This window comes from Podarcis bocagei, assembly GCF_964188305.1.
Source record: "Podarcis bocagei genome assembly, chromosome: 9".
NCBI lineage: Eukaryota > Metazoa > Chordata > Lepidosauria > Squamata > Lacertidae > Podarcis > Podarcis bocagei.
The window spans coordinates 27,986,682-28,014,291 of NC_138134.1; the positions used below are offsets into that span (position 1 = coordinate 27,986,682).

A 27,610-nucleotide genomic window follows, 5' to 3' on the forward strand; every position below is an offset into this window, starting at 1 on the left:
AGCAGCAAGAGAGGGAGAGGTTGGTAGCTGGCATCTCTCAGCAGACCAGAGGCACATGTGAGATGAATGGATTGGAGGAAGCAAGACAAGGAATAGCAGAGACTAGGCAACTTGGCAGTGGCCCCTCTCTCTAATCCAGCAGCATAGAAAGTAGAAGGCAGTTCTTGTCATCTAGAGTAGACAATATGCACATCCTCAGATTTGAGAGCCTTGGTATCCTTCATGTATCAGAATGTAACAGAGTGTAGCAGTATGAATATTTTACAGTTTAGCAGGACCAAAAAACGAGCCTTCAAAATGAAACAAACAGGACTGTTTTGGTAATATTCAAATACCTCGATAATGTTCTCCAGGTACCGTTAACTTGCGCTATTGTATATCTCCTTTTCACTTTTAAAAATAAAATTTGGTGATGATTTGGTGATGCATTTTGCAGCTGCAAATGACAGCTGCAAATCAGTTAGTACCTGCCCCTGAACAGGCAATTTATAATGAGCAAATTAGTTTGCTCAATGTCACAAAGATTTTGAAAACAGTTTTCCCTTGAGACATTAAATTCAGCAGGAAATGTATTTCCACCTTGCTTAAAGGAAAACGAGGCCTATTTATTTTAGAAAATGCAAAGTTAAACAGTTCTGACGTTTTCTCTCTCTTTTGTTGTCAGTTTAAAACAAGGCAGTGGTTTAACATTTCCATGAGACAGCAAGAAAAGATAGGGACAGCATCGAGGGGGTGGAATGGGACAATTTGAAGAAACATTTAAAATGCTGAGTCATTTCCTGGAGCCATTCTAAATAGAGTAGCCACCATATTTTGCCCATATCAAAATACAAGACAGATATGGAGGTTTCTGTATGACTCAGGCAATCTTGAGGAAAACTTAGCATCCTGCATTGCAGAGAGTTGGACTAGATGACCCTCGAGGTCCCTTCCAACTCTACTATGATTAGCCAAATTTCTTGGAGATGTGTGGTTTTCATATCTCTTCATTGTTCATGAAATGCAGAATAAGCAACATTTGCAATTATTTGGGCAGTTGTATGTAGGCAATGTTACACATTATAACAAGGCATGAATTTTGGCTTAAGGAAATGTTTTGTGCATAAGATGGATGCAGGCTGGCCCTACCTTTAGGCAAAGTGAGGCATAGGGAATAGCCACAAGGTCCTAAAGAACAGAGCAGTGCATACCATACAGCTTGCTGTTTTCCCCGGTGAGGTAGACCATACTGTCCTACTGCAAGTGTTGACATAAGATTCAGCTGCCTGTCAAATGAGCTTCTGGAGACAGAATCTTAGCCTTCACTCTCAGCAGTAAAATGGAGTTGGTCAGCCCTGGCTGCATGCTGGTGCACAAGCAGTTAAACAAAACAGGGAAGGTTTCACTTAATATTCATTTAAACCCAGAAGGATGGTTTATTTCTCCTTAACAAGTCAACCTTAAATCAAGGTTTGTTCTTGGTTTATGAATCCTGGTTTGTTAGGGCGAAACAAACCACTATTCTACAGTGGTGCCCCGCAAGACGAAATTAATTCGTTCTGCAAGTTTTGTCGTCTAGCGAATTTTTCATCTTGCGAATCACGAAATCCCATAGGAATGCATTGAAAATCAATTAATGCGTTCCTATGGTCAAAAAAAGTCCAAACAAAGCCAAATTTGGTACAACAACAGTTTATTAACTGCTCTTTAAAGTCACACATACTGTAAAGAGCAGTTCAAAAATTGAAGGGAAAATAAATTAACTTTATAAACAAAACATGTCTTTGTTTTTAGACAAAGGAAACAAAGTCGTGAGACGTTTTCGTCTTGCGAAGCAAGCCCATAGGGAAGTTCGTCTTGCGAGGCAAATCGAAAACGGGAAAACCTTTCGTCTAGCGAGTTTTTTGTCTTGCGAGGCATTCGTCTTGCGAGGTACCACTGTATATTGTTAAGTAAGCTATCCCCTTCATTGTTTGTTCATCCATTTGCATGAAGCAATGAAATTGGTGACTAAACTCAAGTAAGTTTTTCACATCTCCAGTTATTAAGCTTTTTTCTCTGCAAACTCCACTGGAATAATTCTCATTTCATCCTATGCTGAAGACACATTTCTTTACCTTGGTCTTTGATACCTGAGAGATGTTTTAGGACTTACCCTATTCTTTTTTGATAGACATTTGTTTAACTGATTTTAATATTATGTTTTTATATTTTTTTAACTTGCCCTGGAACCTTATGGGGGAGGGTGGGTAAGAAATCTAAATACCATATTTACTAGAGTCTAATGTGCCATCGAATCTAATGCACACCTCAATTTTCATAACCTTGAAACAAAAAAAAGTATTTGCTGGCAAATGTAAATGTGCCATCGAATCTAATACAAACCTTAATTTTTGCAACATAATTTGGCAAAAACAGGTGAGCATTAGAATCGAGTAAATACGGTAATCATAAATAATAATAATACACATAGTGTCTTGTCTCATCAGCATCTATTTCATGATCAAATTGGGGTGTGTGAACTTTCTTAAAATGTTACACTTTTAAAGTGCATACTAAATTAAATCATTTTCTAGGTTTCAACTCTATTATGTTCAAAAATATTACTTCTCTGCCTTTAAAATATGATTAAGATCTTGAATACTTGTTGATAACGACTTCTGCATAACTTGGTTTCCAAGGGAAAAATCAATTTGGAGATGTTGGAAATGTGTATGCTCCTTTGGTATTTTAGCTCCCACAGGAGGCAGTGATGGCCACAAACCTTGATGGCTTTAAAAAAGGGTTATAATAATAATAATTTTATTATTTATACCCCACCCATCTGGCTGGGTTTCCCCAGCCACTCTGGGCGGCTACCAACAGAACACTAAAAACAGAATAAAACTTCAAACATTAAAAACTTCCCTAAACAGGGAAATTCATGGAGGAAAAGGCTATTGATGGCTACTAGTCATAGTGACTATGGTCTACCTCCACAGCTGGAGGCAGTACGTCTCTGAATACCAGTTTCTGAGATCTGCAGGAGAGGAGGTGCACTTAGGTCTTGCTTGTGGGCTTCCCACAGACCTCTGTGAAAAATGGATGCTGGCTCTTCTTATGTACTTAAATATCTCCAACAGATCCTGTTCCCAAATTACTTTTGGGTCTTGTTACTGAGAAGGGACTGTAGCTCAGTAGTGGAGCTCATGCTCCACATTCAGAAGGTGCCAGGTTTAATTCCTAGCTTCTCCAGGTAGCAGGTGATGGGAAAGGCCGCTGCCTGATACCCCGTCCATTGTCTGTCAGAATGGACAAAACTGGGTTAGGTGGCAGCTAGCACATAGCAACTTCCTTTGTTTCTGTGTTCTACTATACAATGCATTTGTAATGAATGCCAGTTGTGGTAAAAGGCCCTGATGTCAGTAGTCAGCATGTTTAGGCATTTGGCAAGAGCCTGCAGATTGGCAGGGAACTCACTGCTGACTGGATCCCCCAGAATAGCTACTAACACTATAAGAGGCAGAGCAGATTCAGCAGTCCACCGGCCTTGTCTCCTGCTGGGCTCCCAGTCCCCACTGTTAGGGTGGTGCACAGCAAGGAGGAAGAGGACGGAACACAGGAATAGTCTGGTGCCCAGGCTCAATAAATTCTGGAGTCCATTCTGGGTGGGTGGTGATGCAAAATCTCTTTTGCCGTCTCTCTCGGCGCAGCGAAAAAAGAAATTACTGAAGTGATGTATAAGAAAATTAAAATGTAAATACGAATACAAGCTCTGCTGTCACTCACCAAAAGTAAATGGGTTCACCCAGATGCAATGCAATAGTGATTGCTTCCCATAATACATTTTATGTGTGATTTCAGCCTGACCTCCTGCTTTTCCACAAAGAACAGTAGCACACAGTGTGAAAATTCTATTTTCAGTTCCTTGGGTCATCTCTGAAATTACATAGCCTGAATGTAAAATATGCTTAATATGTGAATGCATAGTTTTGTGCCCATGAAAAGATGTCCCTGGGATAACATGATTCTTTTTCTAGCTCCCACAAACTGTAGTACGATGTGTGTCTAATTCCAGCGCAAGCTTTCACACCAGTTAAGTGACTAGATTAAAAATAGTGTGTCACTAAGGACTGAGCATATATTGACAAGTTTTAAGTATTTGCATTCCCAAAGGTCATTCGGCTGTCACTTCTTAAGCAACGGAAAAAGTCTTTAGGTTGGTGGGACCAACTCTGCTCTTAACATGAAGTTAAGAAGGTCACCAAGTGGCCGTGCAAGTTATAGATGTGTAAGCTATGTATACAGAGAATTTCAAGCTTTCTTTGACATTAATACTTTGGTAAGTAATTATAGGATATCTCAAAGTCTCTCATTTACTTATTGATTAATGTATTTATCTGAGATTTTATAGCTTCCACCTTTTAGCCAATGTAAATCATTGCACCTATCATTTTGGGAACAAGCTTAAAAAGGAACAGTTTGCTGCTTGACCTTTCAGGTATTAAATGAGGGACATAAAATTAACTTTGAAAGCTGCCTCTCTTCTAATTTTTCAAGCTTCTCTTGGTGTGATAAATTATGATGTTCCTATAGTCATTGCATAGTGATTTCTTATGAATTATACCAGTGAAATCCCATATGAAAGGCTAACTGTCTTGCTTGTTTGTGCCTCCAGACTTCCTTATATTACAGTCCAACAGACAGAGGCTTGGGCAGACCTTCTAGGTAAGAATAACTTTGATCAATGAATGGGGGGGGAGGGGCTGTACAGAGACTTCTGCTCATCTATAGAGCAGCTTGCATTTGAAAGTAACTGGACTTGGTCTTCCTCCTACAGGAAGACATTTCCATATAGCCTTTTTGGGTAAAGCACAGGCTCCACCCCTCCCTATTTTTGCTATGCCCAGACTGATATGCATGTATCCTTACTCCTTACCTCAGTACAAATCTAATAATCTGTTCTTGTCCCTTTCTGTTTGAATATGAAGCATAATTTGTCCTGATGCTCCACACACCATCAAATTTCCCTCCTCTCTGTTTTCAGCATCTCCATCGCAAGATTTGTTAGTGTGGTTAAATTGTTTGCATTCTCATTTTGTGTTGTTTTTCAAGTGCCAAACCCATGAAGTGAAAGGATGTATGTTGCTGCCAGCCATGTTTATCGTGCATTCAGATTAAGAATAATGTAATCACCAGCTCTCCATTAGGCTTATGTCAACTGTCTGTAAATTATATGGCAGCAGTAGAAGCCTTCCTTCTTGCCGGGAAACCATGGTTTTGGAAAATGCTTTGAATTTATTAAGGTACCCCCTAATTGGAAGTGAAAAACAGGCAGGTTACACTGTCACTATAACTGGACTTGTTGTTGTTAGTGTCATGCAGTGCTTCAGGAAGCATTCTGTTCTTCCACAAAATCATAGTTTGGTAATTCCATTCAGTTGCTAAACTGCAAAAGAGCATCCCATAGATGCTGTAAGGAACTGGAACTTGTGTTGTATGTTTTGTGTGCTGTCAAAAAGAAAAGAGTCAAGGCCACAAAGTTGTCAACCAACAGACCCCAGCTCTGATTCTTGCCAACTTAAAAGAGCTTGAGACATGTAAACAAATGAATCGGGTTCAAAATGAGATTGTTGTCACACTATTTGGCCTAATCATCTTGTTGTTTGGTTTTTATTATTACTACGTAATTAAGTCAGCACTGGGTGATGAGAACATCACTGAAGTTTTTTTAATGCGTCCTGTGCAATGACACTCATACTGCTTATTTCCTTAGTTCAACAAGTACTGCAAGTGACTACAGGAAAAGAAGGAAGTCTGAGCCAGCGGTACCTCATCAGAAGGCACACAGTGATCAAAATGCAAATCGGACTAGTCTGGGCCATACAAATACGCAGAGCACATATTCTACACTTAGGAAGCCTGTTACAACCTCTTCTCCATCGTCTCCATCAAAAGCAAAAGGTAAGAAATTAGCACAGTTGTAAACAGGCTATGATGTAGTTATACAAACATTCCTTATAAACTGCAAAATATTGTTGAGCTGTTGATGGATGCCGAATGCTATTAGATGGTAAGCATTCACTGATCTCTCAAATGTCTACAAGCAAGAAGTCAAAATTCTGTGCTTATATTTATATTCATCCTCTGGGGTTTGGGTATTTTAAAAAGTTCTCTATATGAAGATTATTCTGTTTTTTGTTTTTTTTAATGCAGTCAGCATTTGTGACTGTAATGTATGACATGCCATTTAACTGCATTTCTTCTGTTGTCTGGACAGAAAAGAATGTTCTATTTTTGAAGATATAAAGAATGGTATACCTTCTGTCATACACAAGAGTTTGAATGAGGATATGGATCTCAAAAATAAATGGGGGGCACACATCCCCCCCCTACATACGAGACCTCCTAGTAGGCTATGGCTGTGGCTACTAGAGCATTATAATAACCAACTCTCATTTGTTCACAGTTAAACTGAATCCATCATAAATCTTACCAAGGGTGCAGCCTCTTGAGGAAAGGGAAAGATAGTTTAGAAGTCTGTCTCTACACTTCTTGCTATGCCTTGCTATCAGTTTCTGAACAGGATGTGTGTTTTGACTTGTCTGCTTTGATTGCCCTAAAGAGGTGACATGATCACTGCGTATAAACCCATGGATTTTCATATGGTCAGAAATGAGACAGTCCTGGTAGACTTGCTGGAAACAGGTGCTCGGTCCTCCCACTGCAACCTATAAAAATATTTAACTGCTAGTAGAAGCATGAGATTCTATTTGCTGAACCTTTAGATTTTAACAGTGCAATCCTATACCTGTCTACTCAATCAAAAGTAAGTACCATTGATTTCAGTGAGGCTTACACCCAGTAAGTGTGTAAAGGATTGCAGCCCAGGGTCTAATAAATGCTTATATCTGTTTTACATCCCCTATGCTTTGGTAATGTGTATCTTACATTAGTGCTTAATGCTAGGTTAGGAAGACTAACTGCCTTCTCTCTGTTCTTTCTGGCATGTGCTGATTGTCTTATTTCCTATCTACTTTTGAATCTCTTAATTTCTGGCAATGTCTCTTTTTCACCATGCTGCTCTGTGGATTATAAAGGTGGGGATATTAGCAAAGTGTGTTCACCCCTTTCCGGTTACTCAGTGCCCAACTACAGCAGCTCAAATGAATTAGATTACTGTAGAACCTATGGACAGCGCTTGGCTGTGCCAAGTGACTCAAGAAGGGCAATCAGCTACAAGAATGGCTGGCAAATGTCCCGTCAGAATGCAGAAATCTGGAGCAGCACGGAAGAGACTTCCTCTCCCAAGCGGAAATCTCGCAGTTGTGATGACCTGCTAGCAGATGATCGTTGTAGCTTTCCTGACCCACAGAATAAATCGGAAAGCATGGTGTCTCTGTTATGTGAGGAAGATTCGAAAGGTGGCTCCACACTTACCTGGGCTTCCCCATACGCTTCTGAAAGCCGTGGCTCCAGTCACTCACGGGCACGTCATAGATCAGCACACGACGCTCCTGGCTTCCTGAAAATGTATAAGAGGATGCACCGTATCAATCGGAAAGACTTGCTGAATTCTGAGGTAATCTGTTCTGTAAAGTCCAGGGTATTGCAGTATGAAAAGGAACAGCATAAAGACCTGCTGCAGGGCTGGAAAGACTCCTCTGCTGAGGAAGTGCCCAGAGACATGGTGCCCAATAGAATATCTGAATTTGAAAAGCTGATTCAGAAGTCAAAATCAATGCCAAACTTAGCTGAAGAAGCACTGTCAGCAGTAACCCTCCTCGAACCCCGTAAAAATGGCTTCTGTACAAAGAGACGGTTTTCCATCGAGTCCTTGCTGGAGGAGGAAAACCAAGGCAGACATGCTACTCAGGTACAACGGAATTACAAATCTAAAACTCTGGTGCCAATTCACATTGAAGTGACTAGTGAGGAACCGCAAAGATCTAATCTGGACTTTTCAGACAGTGACCAAGATGGGGTGGTCTCTGACCTCAGTGACTTTATACAGATAGAAGGCTCTTCCTTTTGTAGTGAAAGTGATTTTGACCACTTTTCCTTTACGTCGTCGGAAAGCTTTTATGGATCGGGCCACCACCACCACCATCACAAGCATCTCATCAGCTCCTGCAAAGGGAGGTGCCCAGCATCGTACACCCGCTTCACCACCATGCGGAAGCATGAAAGGGCTAAACAAGAAAGTACCCCAGAAGACCCTAGAAGACAAGACTCTGACTCTGGCCTCTCTAAGATAGCATTCCTAGTCAGCCCAGTGCCTTTCCGGAGGAAAAAAACGGCAGCCCCCAAAAAGCAGGCTGAAAAGACTAAATGCAAATCAGTTGTCTTTGACGCTCTGGACTCTGCGCTTAAAGATATCTGTGACCAAATCAAAGCAGAAAGAAGAAGGGGAAGCTTGCCTGACAACAGCATCTTGCACAGACTTATTTCTGAGCTGCTTCCAGACATTCCCGAGAGGAATTCCTCCCTTAAAGCTCTTAGGAAGAGTCCCATGCTCCAGCCTTTTCATCCACTGCCTCAAGATGGTGCTATTCATTGCCCTTTGTACCAGAACGAATGTGGAAGATTACCACTTAGTGCCTCTTACCAAGACATGGAAACAACCAACAGCAGCAGCCAAGAAAATGATAGTGCACTATGTTTCCAAGGTTGATTATCTCCTTTTCTTTATGCTTGTGATTGAGTCATCCACCCCCTATCCTTTCACTTCCAGCCCATTGTCATTGCATTTATATTGTGTTTTTAGAAACAAATTGTTTGTGGTGCAAAAAGTCATAGGAGTGAAAGGCTCATTGATGAGTGTAAAATTAAAGCTATCTGTGCATAGAGATGCAATTATCAGATCTTCATAGGCTTCTAAAATAGTAAAGTTGTGGTTCATAATGGAAATGAAGGTCACACCCTTGAAAATCTGCTCCCAAGGAAGTGATGTAATTTCCTCACCCAGAGTTTTTAAAGGTAGGAAGATGCCTATGATCAGGGCAAAAATATCCCAATAAAATGCATACGCAGTAGACCATGGGAAGCTATTAGAGAAGCTATGTTGTGCAATAATAGCATTAAACAATGCAAGAAAAGCTGCTTTTTTAATTGGTTCTAACTAGGCTCACAAAGAGTATGCACAGTTATAGCTGAAACGTATTTTTACGTTGCTCATTTAACCCTCCCTTTTTAGGTAAATAGAATGTTAGACCCTTTAAGATAAGTGTCCATTGTACAACAATTCATTTTTGAGGGTGGCAAAACTAGATCTCTTTAACTATTTTAAAATGCCTCCATTCAGATTTGAGAGGCACAAAGGCCAGAAGACAAAGACAAGGAGTATTGATAGCCATTTCTAACAGTTCCATCTTGCATAACTTAGCTTAACTTCCCATTTTAACAACAACAAAAAGATGTTGGTATATATTAATTGCACAGAATACTATTCTGAGACATTCAACTATACAGTGGCCTGTTTAACACATAACACTAATCTATAATTTAGCACTATGTGCACAAGCAGCAGCAAGCCTCAGGCTTGTGCACTCCCCTCCCCTTCTCCAAGGAAGAATTTGGAAACATCCATTTTTAACTAACTAGTTTTCTGTTGGATCCACGCTCAGTGTGTGCTCTGGTTAGTTTAAACTACAGGTTGCTGAAACAACTGTAAGCTGTTAGGTGAGGAGGCTGAGCAGCCTCAACAGAGCTCCACTGCCCCTCCAGATCGCAAGAAGACCCTCCCTGGAGCCCAAAGAGCACATCCTCTTTAGGCTGTGGGGAGGGTCTCCTCACAAGCCACTAGGACTCTCCGAGTGCTCTCCACTTATGTGCATATTCATTCCGTAAGCATCTATCCTGGGGGTTTTCTTTCTAGAAATAAAAGTAAGGGTAGGGATGATCTGAGTTTTAATTGTGCAGTTCAGGGAGGACTTTTACTCCTCCTCATAGGGACGTGGGTGGCGCTGTGGTGTAAACCACTGAGCCTCTTGGGCTTGCTGATCAGAAGGTTGGCAGTTTGAATCCACACGATGGGGTGAGTTCCCGTTGCTCTGTCCTAGCTTCTGCCAACCTAGCAGTTTGAAAGCACACCAGTGCAAGTAGATAAATAGGTACCGCTGCGGTGGGAAGGTAAATGGCGTTTCCGTCCCGGTGTTTCCGTTGTGCCAGAAACGGTTTAGTCATGCTGGCCAAATGACCCGGAAAGCTGTCTGTGGACAAACACCGGCTCCCTTGGCCTGATAGCAAGATGAGTTCCGCACCCCATAGTCGCCTTTGACTGGACTTAACCATCCAGGGGTCCTTTACCTTTTACCCTATCTTTTACTCTTCATCATCTGTTCTACCACTGTAAATTGCCCCCAAATATGCTCTTTTGGGAAATGGCACCTTCCTGGGGGAACAGGAGCTGTGAGAGTGATTTTCAGTGAGAAAGTGGCTCAGAGACAGATGTTGCAGTTGCGATCCTAGTTGTCTAGTTCTGGACTTATATAAAAGAGGAATGCATACTTATTGATAATCTGAAAAATGTCATGTAGTTCACCTTTCTGTGATTGTGGCATGTATCCGATACATTCCCTTGCATGTGGTTCCATATTTAAAATCTTGTGATTCATTGCTATGCTTTTCTTACCCTTCGCATCCTTAATATCTCATACTTCTGTTCCTTTAGTTGCTCAAATCACTGTTGTACAAGTTAGAATTAGGGTGCTCTGGTCCTGCTTTTGCTCTTTAATTGCTCAAGTTCAGTTTTAAAGCATAAAGTATTAGTGGAAGAAATTTCCCACAGATCAGTTTTTAGCTTCTGTTTGTCCTTTTCATTTGTTGGTTTTTATTTTTTTAGCCCCAACTTGCATTCTGCATATAATTTAGATGTAGTGCCCCTTCAAAAAGAGCCCAACGGCTTTATTTTTAATTAAACTGAATTTCACAAAGTGGCATCTTATTTTCAGTAGACCAGGAGTCTCCTGGGAACTATTCTGCTTTCACGGATGTGGGTCGATGTGCTCCAAAGGAAAGAAGAGGAACTCCAGAGAGAGAGGTATTTAAAAGAAAATGAGTAATTTAAAAGAGTTTGAAGCCAAAAAAGGCATTCTCTGTAGTTGTCACTGACATTTATAAAAGTCCACTGTTTATCAATGGTACTTTTTCTTGCCCAGGTGCTACAAAACAAGTATCATATATACTCAAATATAAGCCGACCGAATATAAGCCGAGGCACCTAATTTTACCACAAAAAACTGGGAAAACTTATTGACTCGAGTATAAGGTGGTTCACGACACCACAAACCTCCTGGTGGGCTGGAGTGAGTGTGTGCGCACGTGCATGCGCTCGCAGCAGAGGGGCTTCTCTCTCCCCCCCTAGCCCCTCCCGTCTCCCTGCCTACCTAGGGTTCTGCCAAGAGGCAGAGGCTGGTGGTGGCAGCAGCGGAGGAAGAACAAGCAGCCCAAAAGGGCTGCTTTTCAGCTGCTCGTTCCACCACCGCCGACAGTGACAAAGGCAGAGGAGGAGGAAGGAGCAGCCCAAAAGGACACTCACTCGAGTATAAGCTGAGGGGGGCTTTTTCAGCATAAAAAATGTGCTGGAAAAGTTGGCTTATACTCGAGTGTATATGGTAACTTATTTGCCAACACAATGGAACTAGGATGGAAAAAGGAAAGGGAGAAGAAAGTGATATTCTGGTCCCCAGAAGTCTTGATGTTGTCTCTGAAGGCCTAACTGCCTGTAATGTTAAATGCATGAATGCATTTAACATGTCGGGGGACAGAGTTGTGTCTCCATTGAGGGGGCTCCAATGACAAATGCATTTATGTGAGATTGATGATTATTTGTCACTCTCAACAGTGGCTGGCGTGGCACACTAGCATTTATGGAGTAAGGCTCACCCTCAGGTTCCCATTGCACATTTGATACTCACAGGTACCAAAAAACTAAATAGGTGCCATACCATGCCTGCCAAACATCCCAATTTGAGCAGGGCGGCTCAAATTGGGAGCTTTGGAAGGGAGGTGGGCAAGGGCAGGCAGGTGTGAAAGGAGAGGCAGACAATGGAGAAAGGATTGGTAGGGCGAGAAAGACTGAAAAGGATTGACACATGGTCCAGAGATTGACAGTTGGGGGGATCTTCTAATCTGGCGTATATATAGGCAACAATCATCGGACTCTGGCCTATCTGTGACTCCTGATTCCTTAACACTCTTTAATCATCCTGTTAAAAAAATGTTCATCCTGATTTGCATCCCCCAGATGTTGGAAAGTATGCCATGCAGTTAAAAAGCAATATAAAAGTCTCTTAAATAAGTTAACTGAATAATAGACAAATCATTTATAGCATAAATGCTAATAAGAGACATTGGAGACACTATTATTTTTAAATGTTAGGCCTTTTACTTAAGGGCTTACATAAAAAAGATTTTTAAATGGTTCCCTTCTTTGCAAAGTTTTCAACATAATATTTAAATATTTATATTCATGTAGACTCATTTCTTTCGCTCCATTTCAGAGACTGCCAGCTAGAGCAATATATGATTTTAAGGCTCAAACCCCTAAGTAAGTATTAGTGACTGCTGTTTTTCCTTTAAAAATTATTATGTATGTTGGAGCTGTTTGCAGAGGAAACAAGAGCTATATGTAGCACTTTTAATTGATCTAGATGAGTCTGTATATTAGATGTAGTTAAACTATTGTGGGCTAATTGTGGAATATTTAAGCATTCTACAATATGCAAATGTTCAGTCATTTAACTTGAATGAGTCTCTGCAGTGTTTAACTGCAAAATAATGCATAGAATCATTCTCATGAAGTATTCAGCTATATCAAAGGCATAATAAATTTTAGGAAACATAAAATGTTACTGGTTTTTAAAGCTGAAGGGCGATATATATTGTTAGTAACTTAAAGTCATTAATTTCAATGGATTTACCCTTAGTTGGATAGCAACTGAAGACTCCCCCATCCCAATACAGGAAACAGTTTTAAAGTGAACTATGTATATTTATGTGTGATACTAAAAGTTCATTTTAGCTCCCTTTGCACAATGGGAGCACATGAATAGATGCTGCTAATGTGGACATGGAAATACAGTGGTACCTCAGTCTACAAACAGTCCTGTTAACGAACTATTCACACAATGAACTCCACAAAACCAGAAGTAGGTGTTGCAGTTAGCGAACTTTGCCCTGGAAGACAAACAGTGGAAGGGCACTGGCGGTGGGAGGGAAAGCATGCCTCAGTTTAAGAACACTCTGGTTTAAGAATGGACTTCCAGAATGAATTAAGTTTATAGACCGAGGTATCACTATGTGGTGTTTTTTCCTGCTTGCATGTACATTGTAACCAATATTGTTCTTTTACATTCCTGTTCAGCAAGAGAAATACAAAAAGTGAGGAGGGAACCAGAACTAAAGAATGACAGAAATAGAAGGGTATTTAACTTAAAGCAAGTTCTCACAGAAAAAAGCATCATAATTGTTTTTATGTTTGCACTAGGCCAATAACATCAATTAGAGTTTATGTGCTCATGACTCTCCTTCCACAGACATTTAGGAGGAGGAGGAGGAGGAGTAATAATAATAATAATAATAATAATAATAATAATAATAAACAACATTCAAATCAGATCTCAATATAAAGCTCATTTGAAGTACAGAAAATCCAAACAGCTAGCTTAACATTACTGTTTATAAATATCTGTTACAGGGAGTTATCCTTTAAGAAAGGCGATACGGTCTATATCCTCAGGAAAGTGGATCAAAACTGGTATGAGGGTGAACACTATGGAAGAGTTGGGATTTTTCCAATTTCTTACGTTGAGGTTTGTGTGTATTGCCATCTTTTTCCCCCCTTCTGTGTTAGCTTTACAGAGTACTTGCGCAAACTGAATAGACTGATTTAAAGCAACCACCATTCTCTTTCCAGAAACTTCTTCCCCCCGAAAAAGCACAGCCAGCAAGGCCACCACCCCCAGCACACATTGCAGAGATTGGAGAAGCTGTTGCAAAATACAATTTCAATGCAGATACAAATGTGGAACTGTCACTGAGAAAGGTAAGCAATGACTCACAGCTTCTTTGTCAAGTAAGCATTTAAACAGTATTGTTCTTCAGAACTAAAATTACCTGAAGTGATGGAACGGAACGCTGCTGTTTCACACTGTGGCTGGTGAGATTTGTGGCTCATCTAATGAGAAAACAGGTGAAAAACAAGAGACTAGCCAACTTTTAATAGTACCTAGTGTTTCACACATATTTGAAGTGTTCGAAATAATTCACATACGCTGTCTTGCTAATCTCTTTAAAAGGGTCCTATAAGTTAGACAATATATTGTTTGAAATAAGTGCTGTTGCGCTCAGGTCCTTCCTGCTTGGAGACCTTTCATAGGCGCCTGGTTGCCCAATATGAGAACAGGACTCTGGACTAAATAGGCCCTTGGTCTTATCCAGCAGGACTCTTCTTATGTTTTTACATGTGTCTCACTTTTCCAGTGTGTTACAGCAACAGTGGAAAATTAAAAATACAATCATATAAATTGAATGAAATAAATAACTAGAAACTGCTCCACTAGTAAGAAAAGTTGCTGTAGAGAGCAACCAGGGGGAGGGGGAGGAATCTTTTTTACAATTATCTTTCTGGAATAAAAATCAGGAGGAACAATTCCTCAATTCCACATTATTCTCATTTTGTGGTTGTGGGCGATTCTGAAAGTACCAAAACCCACCTGGTTGAGGTGAGCTTTGGGGTTGGAGTTTTCAGGCTCGCAACTCTCGCTCTTTGTCACTACACTACCCCGCACGATCTGAAAGATTGGGTGGTAATGAACATGTGATGCTTTGTAGAAGATTATCACATCTCAGCTTCCAAGTTTTGCCTTCCAGGGAGACAGAGTAATTCTCCTTAGACGGGTTGATCAAAACTGGTATGAAGGCAAACTACCAGGAACCAACCGACAAGGAATCTTTCCCGTGTCCTATGTGGAAATCATAAAAAAGAATGCCACCAAAGGAGCAGATGTTTCTCCTGTTCCTCCAATACCCCAGAGTTATTCCAGCGACAGAATACATCATTTAAGTTCAACTAAGGTAAGGAGAACTTTGATCTTTTCAAACATGTCTAGAATATTCCTATGCACAGACTCGAGCCAAATTAACCAATGGAATCAGTACATATTTATTGAAATGATCAAGCACACAGCACTACTATACTTACAATACTTTCCTCTATGAAAACACAAATGCATAGTTTTTTGTTTGAAGTATTTATATCAAAAAAAGTTATCCCCATTGTGTTACCTTTATGTTTTAAAAAAGTTTCCTTTTTGTTTTTTAAAAAATGATTCTCAGAGTTTGTTAGCACTAACCGTATTAAAGCCAATGGAAATCCACTTCATTTGCTACCGTTTATTGTAAGCTGCTTCCACTTTGTCCAGTTTCTTGCTCCCGCAAATGCAATGTGGATTGGTCAAATTGAAGGTTCCTCTTTTCACGTGTATAAACCTGTGATGGGGAAGAAGTTTGGTTGAGTTTTCAGGTTAAGGTGAACTTACTTAATTTGCACTTCCCAAAACAATGCCTAAACAAAAATGAAGCTATCCTTCAAAATTCATACTTCTCTGAATTTTGCCTTCTAGTTTGTCAACCAACTGATGTGTATAAAAATATGTATAACGGGAGGAGATGTGCGTAGTAATGCATGTACAGTGGTACCCCGCAAGACGAATGCCTCGCAAGACGGAAAACTCGCTAGACGAAAGAGTTTTCTGTTTTGGAGGTGCTTCGCAAAACGAATCTCCTATGGGCTTGCTTCGCAAGACGATAATGTCTTGCGAGTTCCTGCGGGGTTTTTTTCCTTCCCCCCCCCTTTTCCTAAGCCGCTAATCCGCTTATCTGCTAAACCGATAAGATGCTAAAAGCCACTAATAGCGCAAATCCGCTAATCCGTCAATGGGCTTGCTTCGCAAGACGAAAAAACCGCTAGACGAAGAGACTCACAGAACGGATTCTTTTCGTCTTGCGAGGCACCACTGTATTCTTTAAAATAGCATACAACAGGCAATAATTATACTATCGCTTAGTAGAAGTGGCAGCAACCCACAGGTAGCTTTGAATAGACTGCCTTGGTGCTACAGAGGCATGGGCATCCTTATACAGAAATGTATGGTGCCAGTGCTGTGTGCATTTCACTGTCCTTTTTGTTGAGGATCTGCGTGGGCAGCAGCAACAGTTCATCAGAAATTATTCTGCAGTCCACTGATGGATCACAATCTACATCCTGTCCATCAAGCCATGTTTCTGTCCTAAAATCATATCTCAAATCTGCAGCTCTTGTAATGTCAGATGTTGAACAAAAGAGGATTAACACTATGATAAACTATTTGAATGTGAGGTGTTACTGTCATTGTGATGTACTATTAATTGCAGTTTCTCCAGCATTTTAATATGTGCAGGTGTCAGTAGGGTATTTTGCTAGTATACAGTTGCAGCTAGCAATTGATGGACACTCTCCACCTAAATGTTTCATAACAAAAGAGAGAATAGACTCTCTTACTACCACCACCACCCACCATAAAATCTCTTCAATCCATAAATATATAGAATGTTAGTGGAGAACTATCACTTTATGTGTCATTGTTCATAATATTTTCTATCTATAGATGATTACTAGAGGGATGCTAATTGAAAAAGCTTTAAAATTTTGCAAACAGAATTCATTTTCTCCCTCTCTATGTGTCCAAAACATATGTCGACTAGCAGTTGAGCTCTTTCCATCCCCACTTCTCTTGTCTCTTCTGAGCACCAAAAATATAGTTGATGAACTCTTTTAATGTTTACCATGTAATCAGTTCAAATCATCCTCAAACCCAGAGGTTCTCATATTGTGGCCTACAGATCACTAGTGGTCGGCAAGCTCCATTTTTGTGGTCTACACAAAGGTTATATTTCAGTAGAGATCGCCTGTACTTGGCCCTGCACCTGATTTTTCCTAATGACTGAGGTCAAGTCTCTTTTGACCATGGACAGATGTCTCAAAATAGCAAGGCTCTGGCCTATGACCCATGATCTTCATTTTTTAAAAATGCTGTTTACTTATTTTCCCCTAAAAATTACCAGTTAAAAGGACTTTTCTCAACCTCAGACACCTCATTTCCACAATACTGCACTGGTGGTGCTGAAGAGCTAAAAGGTTGTAGTAAGTAGTCGTCTGAGGCCCCCAGCAATCATCAAGTGGTTCCTAATAATGATAAAATTGAGGACCATTGCTCTAACTGCATCACAGAGAAAATTATGAAACAATTTCCTCTCCTTGCTCACTTGCCCTTGCTCACTTGCACTTTGCCCTCACAGGCCTGCACACACCCTCCCATATATAGATCCAAATGGCCTACTTGTCCCCACAACCATACATACCAACTGGTGCAAGCAGGAGTAGCCTGTATCATGGAAAGAGAAGAGTGGCCCTATGGGATCTATATATGGCTGGTGCCCATACTGGCTGGGTATTTTTCACTGAGACCTGGCTGAGGGCAAGCCTGGAAGAGAAAAAGAGAATAAAGAGCTCTGCCAAACCTCCTGCTCAAGGGTCACTGAATCCTCTTCCTTGCAAGAGTGTTCCTCAGAGTGGCATCCTGACACTGTGTCACCCCAGCTGTGGCAGCAGGGTTGAAAAGAATGGCAGTTGGCTATCAGCTATCGCAAGGAGCTCTGTCTCTCTCTTGCTGTGCAGAGAGGGAGAGGAAGGGGGGAAGGCTAGTGTGAGGTAGATAAAACCCTAGAGAGCTGCTGCCTATCAGTACGGAAAATACCACGCTAGATAGACCAGTGGCCTGATGCTGTATAAGGTGCCTCTCTTTACCCCTAGAGTTGATTTCAATCATTCCAAGAATTATCTCAAAAGTTTTTTTCTTTTCTTTTCAAATGAAGGTTTAATTTTGAGTTTTAATAACAAAAACTACATTTTCAGTATTTACTGAAGCAATGGATATCTACCGATGCAATATACGTATGAATCCCAACTCTTCCTGTTCTTACAAAAAGGACCTTTATTTTGCCAGAAGGAAACTTCAATCAATATTTAATTTTACAATATGATTCAGCCAATAAGGATATTCAAAATATATGGCTGTGTGTGTTTACAATTATTGTCTATGATGTGCAATAAGTAGCATTGGAATGCTGTATACTTTCGAAAGACATGTAATTATACGTCAAATGCAGTATGCAGTTGTATTTGAAATGTTTCTGCAAAGTTTCCATGTCAAGTGATGAATTTTTTTTAATGCTTGCACAACCTGAGATTGCCCAGTTGGTGTTAATATTTACTAGTATTTAATAGTACCTCAATCTGAGCTGCATTTTTATTTTTTTGACAGCACCACTCTGCTCTAAAAATAAGAATAGCCATGGTTTGGGGAATTCTGGCAATAACATTTGGACCGTTAGTCATAGGCTTACTAAAGGACAGTAGAGAGAACATAACTCTCATGGATCAAATTCACTTCATGAACTCAGTGATTCAGATCTGTCTTGATGTTTGACATTTAAGCTCTGGGCATGAACCTGATACAGTTTCACTTTTCAGATATGCTTTCTGCTCTTCTGATTCATGTGATAATGATTTCAGACATTTATGCTCAATGAAATAATATCCTATGGCTAGGAGATGTCATAGGGTGTGTGTGTGTGTGTGTGTGTGTGTGTGTGTGTGTGTACACACACACACACACACACACACACACACACACACACACACACCTACCTGAGCCCATTGCCTTTTTTCACTTTGTTTTAATTTCTATGCTTTCCCTTATTTCTCAAGTTGGATTCCAAAGCATCATCCCCTCCTCTCAGGTACCGATCCTCTCCTTGTCCAGATTCTAATAAAGGGAATCTTCAGGCTGTCACCGATGAATGGTTGTCACTGACTCTTGCCGTTTCACCTTCAAGCACACCTTCCCCAACTCCTCCACCTTTTCCCAAACTCTTTCTTTCTGATTTAGAGGAACTTGGCACTCTAGCTTTGACAGGTCCGCAGAGCGTGCTGGGGCATTCAGATAATATCACTCCTCAAGTAAAGCATGACCATTTTGTTCCAATTACCTCACCAAAGGCTTCCCACTCCTTCCCTGAATCTCCAACTTCACCTCAGCCATTTTCTTCATCTGCCTGTAAATCACCTCCTCCAGCAACCTGGTTTCATGACAGCGTGCGTAAGCCTGTTACCAATAGTGTAAATCTGAGCGAAAGTAAATGTAGCAATTTCAGAGAGCTGAGAGGAAGCCTCACCAAGGAAAGGAAAAATTTCTCACAAACAACTCCGGAAGTTCAAGGAATAGCAGGCCCTGCTCTTGTTCTCTCCAAAGAAGACCCATTATTCAGAACCCTGACGGAGACTGACGAACCAGAAGAAGAAATCTGTGAAGAGCTGCTAGCGATAATCCAAGGGGGCCGGTCAAAATGTAAAGATTCAGGTTTCTACAGGCGTGCCCCTGATGTAACAGAACAACTGGCAAGGCTTCATATAGAGGAAGAGCTGAGCCATGACAATTTAGAGTCACTCATATCAGTTAAGAGAGAACCTATGATACCTTGCGAAGGGGACAGTTCACCAGATACTAAAAAAGAGGTATTTAAACTTCTTAAGATAAACTCCTACATTCTCATCATGAATTCAAGTCTTAACTTTCTGTTGTGTGTGTTTCTGCCTGCATGTGCCTTTCTAGTATAAACTGGAATATTTTGAGAACAGTAGCATGCACATTAACACACAAGCCCTCTCTCCAGTTCTTTTCTTTTGGAGATGGGAAGAAATGTCACATTGTAATTTAGTTTACCCTAACTGAATAAAGTCTCTCCTTCCTTCCTTCTGGAGCTAGCCGCCATTAGTTGTGGCTGTCATCAGGAATGAAAAACCATTGGTTCCTTTGATGGGCACTAAGTAGTTTGGCACAACTCCTGGTCAAACTAGAAGACATGCCAATGTGATCATACTTTCCTAGGGAGGAAGGAGTGTAAAATCTGTCACCCCCATGCAATTTCCCCAATACAAATGCTCCACCACCAGACCACAGCGGCCAATTTGCCCCAGAAGGGGAAATGCTATTTGTAGCTATACCATCTCTTCTCCTATGGCAAACAGAAACGTCTGGCTTTTAATAGATAATTAACACCTCTCCCTCTACACACGGCACTGATTCAAGTCGCACCACCATGGGATGCTATTTATTCAGAGACACACACCTTTAACATGCCATCTAGTTTTGACTCGAAAACTTTACAGTAAGTCATTCAGGAAATGCCCATTTATTTATAGGTCACTCTCTTGTTCAGAAGTGACCAACATGTCCTCCGGATGTCATTGGACTAAAATTCCTGACAGCCTCAGCAAGCATTGCCAGTAGTCAGGTAACAGTAATCCAACAGCATTTGGAAGGTACTGCATTGGCTACCCTGATCTACTTAACTTGAACAATTCCCCATAGGTTTCTGATATAAAGGAAGCATTACCCAGAATACCCATTAAAGTTAATGCTGTTTTATACTTTATACCTACACATGGTGTGTATAACACTGAATTCCTTGAAATGTGAGCAAGCCACAAACAACTTCTGCTTGCCCCACCACATGAAGGGTGAGGGTAGCCAGTTTACACAATCATTGAGCACAGAGCTTTGCTTGATAACAAAAAAGAACCATCTAGCTTTAGAAATTGCCAACTGGCAGCAGTTGAGTCTGGCCCCAGCGCCATTCTAATTAGTCACTGGTGGTTCTACTGAATTTTAATCAAGTTGTCATAAAATGTTTCCCACAGTTTTACTCATAAGAAAAGGGGGGAGGATTTTTGGCTTGTAAGATTGTCTTCCGTCTAATGTTACATCTCTCTTAAGAATTTGTATGTAGCATCCCAGCTGTGGAACCAGCCATTTATAATGGCCTGCCCAGTGTTTGTTTTCCAGCATCACCACTGTGCACACAGAGGCAGCAAAAACAGTGTGTCTGTTGTGGTCCCTGGTCACTTGCATTCCGCTTGAAGGGTTAGACTTGCTCCCAACAGTGTTAAAGCCTGAACCTGCATGGAGTGATCAGTTTGCATGACAAAACATGCTTCGGGCCCTTTTCTGAGAAGCAGAATATGCCTTCGCCACCTGCAAGAATGCAAGCATTGGCTATCCTTGTCCAAGAGAGACAAGGGCTGCAATCCAGCAAACATTTTCCAGGCATACTTGTTAACTCTACATGCACAAGCCTTTTGTTTTCCTCCCTGACCTTCACTGTAGACTGCTTTCTAAATGTGGGAGCATTTAAGAAGCAGCTTGCTGCACTGTGAGGTGCAGGAGCAGGGACCCACTATGCCAGGAACAGGGAGCTGCTATTCAAGTAAGCAGATAGGAAACAGTCCTGCTGAGCACAGAGATCGATCCATGTATTTCCAATAATTGCATTGTCCTATATGTACTCAATTAACCCTACTGAACACAGCAATGGGTGGGAAGGTTGGGGGTGTCTCATTTCCTTTCACTGGTGGTGGTGCAGTATTCCTCTCTCTGCTTTATTGCTCCCTTTGTAATTGCTCTTCTGCTCAATTACTGTTGTCTTTCTTTAAATGTTTAAGCCAGCTTCACTTCCCTATGAGACGCAAGCACCTTCCACCTCTCCTTCTTGCCTTGCTTCCAGTCCTCCATTTCACTCAGCCAAAACATCTTTCTCTGAATGCGTTTCTACATCTTCCAAGCCTGCTGTCACCCACTCACCCCCTCTCCTTTCCAAACTGTCATACAGACAGGAGAAACATTCTCCAAAATTAAAGGTAACAACAATATCTGTTAGAATATGAAATGCTGCATGCTTTCTCAAATGCCTGACATTCAGGAAGCCTGGAGGTTAACCTAATAATTTAAAATCAGATTTGATGGTGACTAACATTTAATGACATAAGCATGCAGTCAGATCAAAACGTTGTAGCACCAAGTATTTAAATATACACCATTCACCAAATACTCCAATCTTCATACACTGGTGCAACTGAGCAAAAGTTATGTCACTACTGAAATCAGTGCATCAGAATTAGGACATGCCAAACAATAAATATATAAATCAGCAGAGATAAAATTTTGGCACACAGAATCATTCATAGTCCTTACTTCCTACAATTTTTCTTGTCTAGATTTTGATTCCTCCTTAATACTACTAAGACATTTGCTATACAAATTTTTGTCAGTAAGGACTTCATCCAAAGCCCTTCATCCAATCTGCAGGAAAATCACTATTGACTTTTATGGTGTGGACTTTTATCTACTCGGCTAGTATAAACATAAATAACTCTTTAAAATCCTGAACAAGCAACCTAGCATGCATATGTATTTCTTACTCTTATAGCAAGCATATTCATTCCTATTCTTGAGAGCCAAATTACACTTGCCTGCCTGGCTTCCAAGTCAGTTCTAGGAGTACACAAAGCCAGGCTAGAATTGAGACACCAGCATAGCTGGGATCCCCATACACATGACAACTTACTAACTAGGGAGAACCATGGTCTTGGAAGTCCTGACGGGAATGGACAAGTGGAAGAGGCTATCACAGGCCTCAGGTACCTTGCCATTCCTACCAGCAAACAGATAATTAGACGACTCTCTTTTTGATAACACACCTAGTCTCATAGGAAGGGACTCAGGAGACCCAGGGCTTCTTGCCAGGTTGGTGTTGTGTCTCATCGTGAAGTACCTGGTTAGACTCGGCCTAGGTTGATACCACTTCCATATTGCTCAATTATAAAGCATTCATAGCAACCCTTCTGAACTCACTTACAGACATTTTAGATCAAAAGCATACCACACATCTGGAATCGTGTGGGGGGAAGGTGTAGCCAATCTGAACTGAAATCTCATTATTCCCTTTCATTGAATTATGCTATTCCTACCAACACTGGTCAGCCACTCACAGTGGCACGGTCTATTCACAGCTATCCAATCCACCATTGCAGGAATTCCTGCAAGAGAATATTATTCATGCACTGCTTATGGTGCTACGAATCCAGTTAGCATTTTAGCCTGTTCTATCATTAGCAGGTACTACAACTGAAACAAGAACTAGTGTAATGGCACTGAGAAATAATAAACCATTGCTTTTTGACTCAAAAAAAATATATCACTTTGTAAGAATGCTTTTGAATTTTGCAGAAGGAATGTGTGACCCACACTGTCTGCTTCAACACTTATTGGAATGTGCAAAGGCACTCTTAGAATCCTGTAATTGTTGTTGTTTTTTCACACCCATCTTCTCAGTCAAGCTTTGGAATCAGCTTCATCTCCCTTTCATATATCACTTCCTCTCTACTTATATTCACTCATGCAAAAGACACATTGAGATGCTTAGAATGCAGGTCAGCTTTTCGCAATGAGCTCCTTTTAATCTCTCGAGAGTTATAATGCCTCAGCTACTAATATTTTCCTCCTGGCTATGAGTGCTGTTTGCTTTTGAGGTTGCTCCATTATTAAACTTGAAAATGTACAGTGCTGCATTTTGTGATAGGATCTTCTGCCCCAGGTAGACTGGTAGGCATTGCAATTTTTAAGTGCTTGAGGACGGGGGTGGGGTGGGGTGGGGTGGGGTGGGGGGTGTCGCATTAAGGAAAATGATCATCATAGCTTTGCGACACAGTGGATTAACAGATGTGCATGTCTTTTTGCACAAGGGCATTTTGGAGATTTGAAAGCTGGTTTGTGCAGCTTGCAAGTGAGAATGATATGGCAACAGTAAAATTGCCCGTCTAGACTTTTAGATGAATTGACCCCCATGTTTATGGTTTTTCCAGGCCGATTTAAAAAGAGAGATATTTGTCATTGGCAAACCTCCTCGTAGCCCTGTTATGACAAGGAGATCTTGCAGCTCGCCAGTCAGAGGGCACAGCTATTTACATAGGGTATGGTACCATATGGCCCTGATATTGCCAGGTTTCCCCTAGCATAAGGAATTTGGTTTCTCATTGTGAAGTCTGGGGCTCACATGCTTAAGTAAATTCTCTTTAAAATGGAAAAAGCTTGAGTGATAAAAGTGTGGAGGCCACAGGAAGCTGTGCTTGATTTGGACCGTTCTGCTGGGGAATTGTAAATTGCAAGTATGTGTGAAACAGCCCTAAAAAGAAGCAATTTCTCTAACCAATCTGTGTTTAACTCTCCCTTCCTTCTTAAGTAGTTCCTCTCATTTCTAAGTATCTTACTTATGAGACCATTTGCAAAGACTAAATAAGAAGACCTCATTCGTAATGTCTATGTTGCTGTTCCTTGTTGTTTCCAAATGCATGATCGCACACCCGCAAAATATTTTGCTGCTATGGCAACATATGTTGCACTCACTTGACACCATGCTTTTTCATCGCACTGATTCTCTGAGCTGCCATCTGCATCAGCTTTTTCTTGCTTATTCACATTAAGCTGCATCCTCTATACAGTTCAATTTCTTATTATAATTGTCCATACTCTGTCTTTGAAAGTAATGTGTGTGATTTCTGCATTTTATGTACAAACCAAATGTTATACATATTTGAATCTAATCGTTTTTGTATACATTACAAACTTCATTTATATGAACTACAAGAGAAGGAGTCAGAGATGATCATGTTTGCATTAAGATGTTTATGTTTGAAAAAAATGTAAGTGTTTTTATAGTGTTACAATCATGTACAGTTACACGGAAAAACTATTGGATGCTTATTTATGAGGCTTAATTATTTATGAGGCTTGTAAAAGGCAAGGGCCTTTTACCAAGAAAGCTATATTATTTTCTCATCAACCATTTGTTGACCATATGATCCCGAGACTTGATTACTTCACTGTACTCTTGATAGACCCATCTTGAAGACTAGTTAGCATCTATAATTGGTACAAATCATTGCAAGTCCAGTCCTGCAAGTCCAAGGACTACCTTTCTCTCGCATTTAAGATGAAATTGGGTTATACTGATCTGAAAAAGCTCAGACTACATTGTTCACTTCATGTCCATCATTGGTGGTCCATTCATAAAATCAGGATCCACATAAAATCAAACTATGAGACAGTTACATAAATATACCCTAATAGCTGTTCTTTTGAACTGTGAACTTCAAGTCATGAATTCTAAACCATGGATTCCCTTTTATATTTTGAAAACTTCCATATTTATTTTGTTACACTAAGTCTGCTGGGTATTTATGTATGTTTACTTACCTTTCTGTTCAATAAAGGCAGTTTATTTTATGTTAAAAATATTCAGTTTGTTTTTCAGAACTTTAATTAATGCCAATCCGTGGTAGGAAATGAAAATTGCTTTTCAGCTTTTTATACTGGCATTGGTTACCATTTTCCCCTTAAAAGGCTACGTGTTGATAATTTATCTGCATTCTTTTAATAATTTGTTTTTCTCTTTTCTCATACCCTATGGGATAGTTTATTTTTGTTTTTTTAAAAAAAAACCTTCCACAGTCCTCTCAGAACTAGGCAGTATCATTAACAAACATAGCATGTGGTAGTTGCCAATTAGATATCTGAGAGTACTTTTGCAAGAATGTGGTATTGAGCAATCATAAGGAATGGCTGCTTGTTCGGTCAGTGTTATTCACACTGATTTGCTTTCTGCTTGTCTGAGGCTGTTTGTCTGGATTAAAATTGTATATTCATTTGTGCATTTTATAGACTAGCAGTATATATGACACTTAACAGCTTTCTTTGTCATGTGATATTTATGCTGATGATAATTAAGGTTGCAAAAGGTGTTAAAGAAATCCTAGCATCTCCTTTTCTTTTACGCTTTGGGGGTTGGTTTGCTTTGCTTTTAGTTGTTTAATTTATTTGTGAAGCAGACAGCCAGTAAATGAGGCCTGCATCACAAATATCCTACTTGGCTCTATGTGCTTCTGCATTGTGACCTTTAGCTATTTGTTAAACTGTTTTTATATGCAGCCTCAGGACCAGTAATATGGGGAGGATTGTTGTTGTTGTTGTTGAGCACTTGGTGAGCTGTGCATGGTGGTCCTAGGAGTGCAAATTATATAAGATTGTGGAAAGCTATACCTGGATTTGTAACCATTTATACTCTTATTACATTTCAACTCATTTCATTTCAGCCACAGCGCCCTGTGTTTGCTCATGAAAATATACACAGTGGGGGGGAACCGTAAGTATTTTAACCTACTAAAGTTTTTATCTAAATGACATTGGTAAATTTCTAGTGTGGTTGAGTAGGGAGTATTTGCCATCCCAGAAGCTGTCTACTGAGGCAGCTTGCATCCCATGGCACAGCAGTGCATGGACAACATATGTGTAATGATATGGGCGGTGTTGGTTGTCCTTTCAAAACATGCTATCTGCCTCTGACTCTCACCATTGACTCATACATAGACCCATGACCCATACTGCCATTCATTAAACGCTCCTAAAACTCAAGAGCTCCTGTTCATGCACAAGAGGCATAACATCAGCAGCATCCCTTTCAAAGTGAGCTGAAGTTGGGTTGTGCACTCTGGTCATGAACATATTAGAGAGCTTTTTCAAAACTCTATGGCAAGGAACAACTCTATGTTGTTATCTTCAGTCAAAGTGATATTGGGTATTAGGCAGAAGTGGGGAGATGCATGCTGAGCATCGCTGCTTGTTAGAGGCAAAGGGATGAAGTACAGGCTGCTCAGTGCAGTGTGAGCACAATGGCAAAGCCAATCTGCCACTGCATCTACACCACACTGAGCTTCCCCTGCCCCTCCCCATCTCAATAACCAGCAGCAACACCTGGCACTGGGAAGCTAGGTGAGCAATGCACCACCTCACTGGTACTGTTAGCAGGGCTGGAAAAACTCTCTGAATGAGACCTTGGAAAGCTGCTCTGCCAGTCAGGAGAAACTGTACTGTCTAGATGGACCATTGGTCCAGCTAAGTAGAAGGCAACTTCATTTTTTGTTAAAATCTAGACAGACTTCATTTGCACATAACAATGCCAGTGGAAGTTGTGCAAGTTGTGTAGCTGGTGTATTGCATCATTTTATTCAGTTGCCGAAAGCTTTCCTTTTATAGCTCCTTTGGAGTGTTAAAATCTGAACATGTATCACCATTACTGAAAACAACTTAACAGTTGTAGTTGAAATTCAAGCACACACAAGTAAATGTCATGCTAATTAAGTTGTTACACTGAATATTCTGGCACCTCTTAGTGGTGACAGGCAACTTACAAATTACTGATCAAATCCACTTTTGGCACTTAATGCAATTTTAATCTCAGAAATGAGTTCTATTTCCAATTATGATGGGAAGTGAATTAGCTTATGAGATTTATACATAAATACCTCCTTTGTTGATGTGTTGGACATAGTACTTAAAGTAGGAAAAAGTCAAGAGTTAGCCTGCAAATGGTGTAGAGAGGGGGAGCTTTTGTATACCAACTGCTTAGAACCACAAATGGGGAGAGTGGAGAGTGCTGTTGCACTCAGATGCTTCTTGCAGGCTTCCTATAGGTTTCTGGTTGACCACTGTGGGAACAGAATGAGCCTTTGTTCTGACTTGGCAGGGCTCTTCTTATATTCTGGAAAGAAGACATGACTGGTTGTTCCTGTTCAACATTCTCGCTAGTCGGTCAATAATTTCTAACAATGAAGCATAAGATCTGAACACTCAGTATATTAGATCTATTTTACTTAGTT

General features: G+C 40.5%; 1 protein-coding gene and 1 long non-coding RNA gene across 49 annotated transcripts in view; one reads left to right on the top strand and one right to left on the bottom strand.

The window, feature by feature from the left end:
- Nucleotides 1–27,610, top strand: part of SORBS2 (sorbin and SH3 domain containing 2) — a gene marked incomplete at its 3' end in the record, with an annotated part of 184,846 nt that overhangs the window by 150,556 nt on the left and 6,680 nt on the right. For 20 of the 41 annotated variants that reach the window (XR_014011708.1, XR_014011709.1, XR_014011710.1 and 17 more), the window contains 11 exons: nt 4,637–4,686; nt 5,735–5,922; nt 7,059–8,627; nt 10,911–10,999; nt 12,462–12,508; nt 13,658–13,772; nt 13,877–14,005; nt 14,833–15,036; nt 18,770–18,801; nt 21,563–21,757; nt 26,048–26,097. Coding sequence is in view for 20 of the 41 variants with exons in the window: in XM_081208605.1 (XP_081064731.1) it covers nt 4,637–4,686; nt 5,735–5,922; nt 7,059–8,627; nt 10,911–10,999; nt 12,462–12,508; nt 13,658–13,772; nt 13,877–14,005; nt 14,833–15,036; nt 18,770–19,576; nt 21,563–21,757; nt 23,762–23,869; nt 26,048–26,097 (3,551 nt within the window). Of the gene's footprint in view, nt 1–4,636; nt 4,687–5,734; nt 5,923–7,058; nt 8,633–10,910; nt 11,000–12,461; nt 12,509–13,657; nt 13,773–13,876; nt 14,006–14,832; nt 15,037–18,769; nt 19,577–21,562; nt 21,758–23,761; nt 23,870–26,047; nt 26,098–27,610 lie in introns of those variants that run through there. The other 21 variants (XM_081208624.1, XM_081208606.1, XM_081208616.1 and 18 more) reach the window with 8 other exon arrangements.
- The window catches only part of LOC308595167, a 109,646-nt gene that overhangs the window by 32,849 nt on the left and 49,187 nt on the right, over nt 1–27,610 (bottom strand). For 6 of the 8 annotated variants that reach the window (XR_014011825.1, XR_014011826.1, XR_014011828.1 and 3 more), the window contains 4 exons: nt 17,362–17,483; nt 15,315–15,450; nt 14,077–14,137; nt 7,399–7,483 (listed from right to left, as the gene is read on the bottom strand). This is a non-coding gene — a long non-coding RNA (uncharacterized lncRNA). Of the gene's footprint in view, nt 1–6,454; nt 6,690–7,398; nt 7,484–14,076; nt 14,138–15,314; nt 15,451–17,361; nt 17,484–27,610 lie in introns of all 8 variants that reach the window. The other 2 variants (XR_014011827.1, XR_014011824.1) reach the window with 2 other exon arrangements.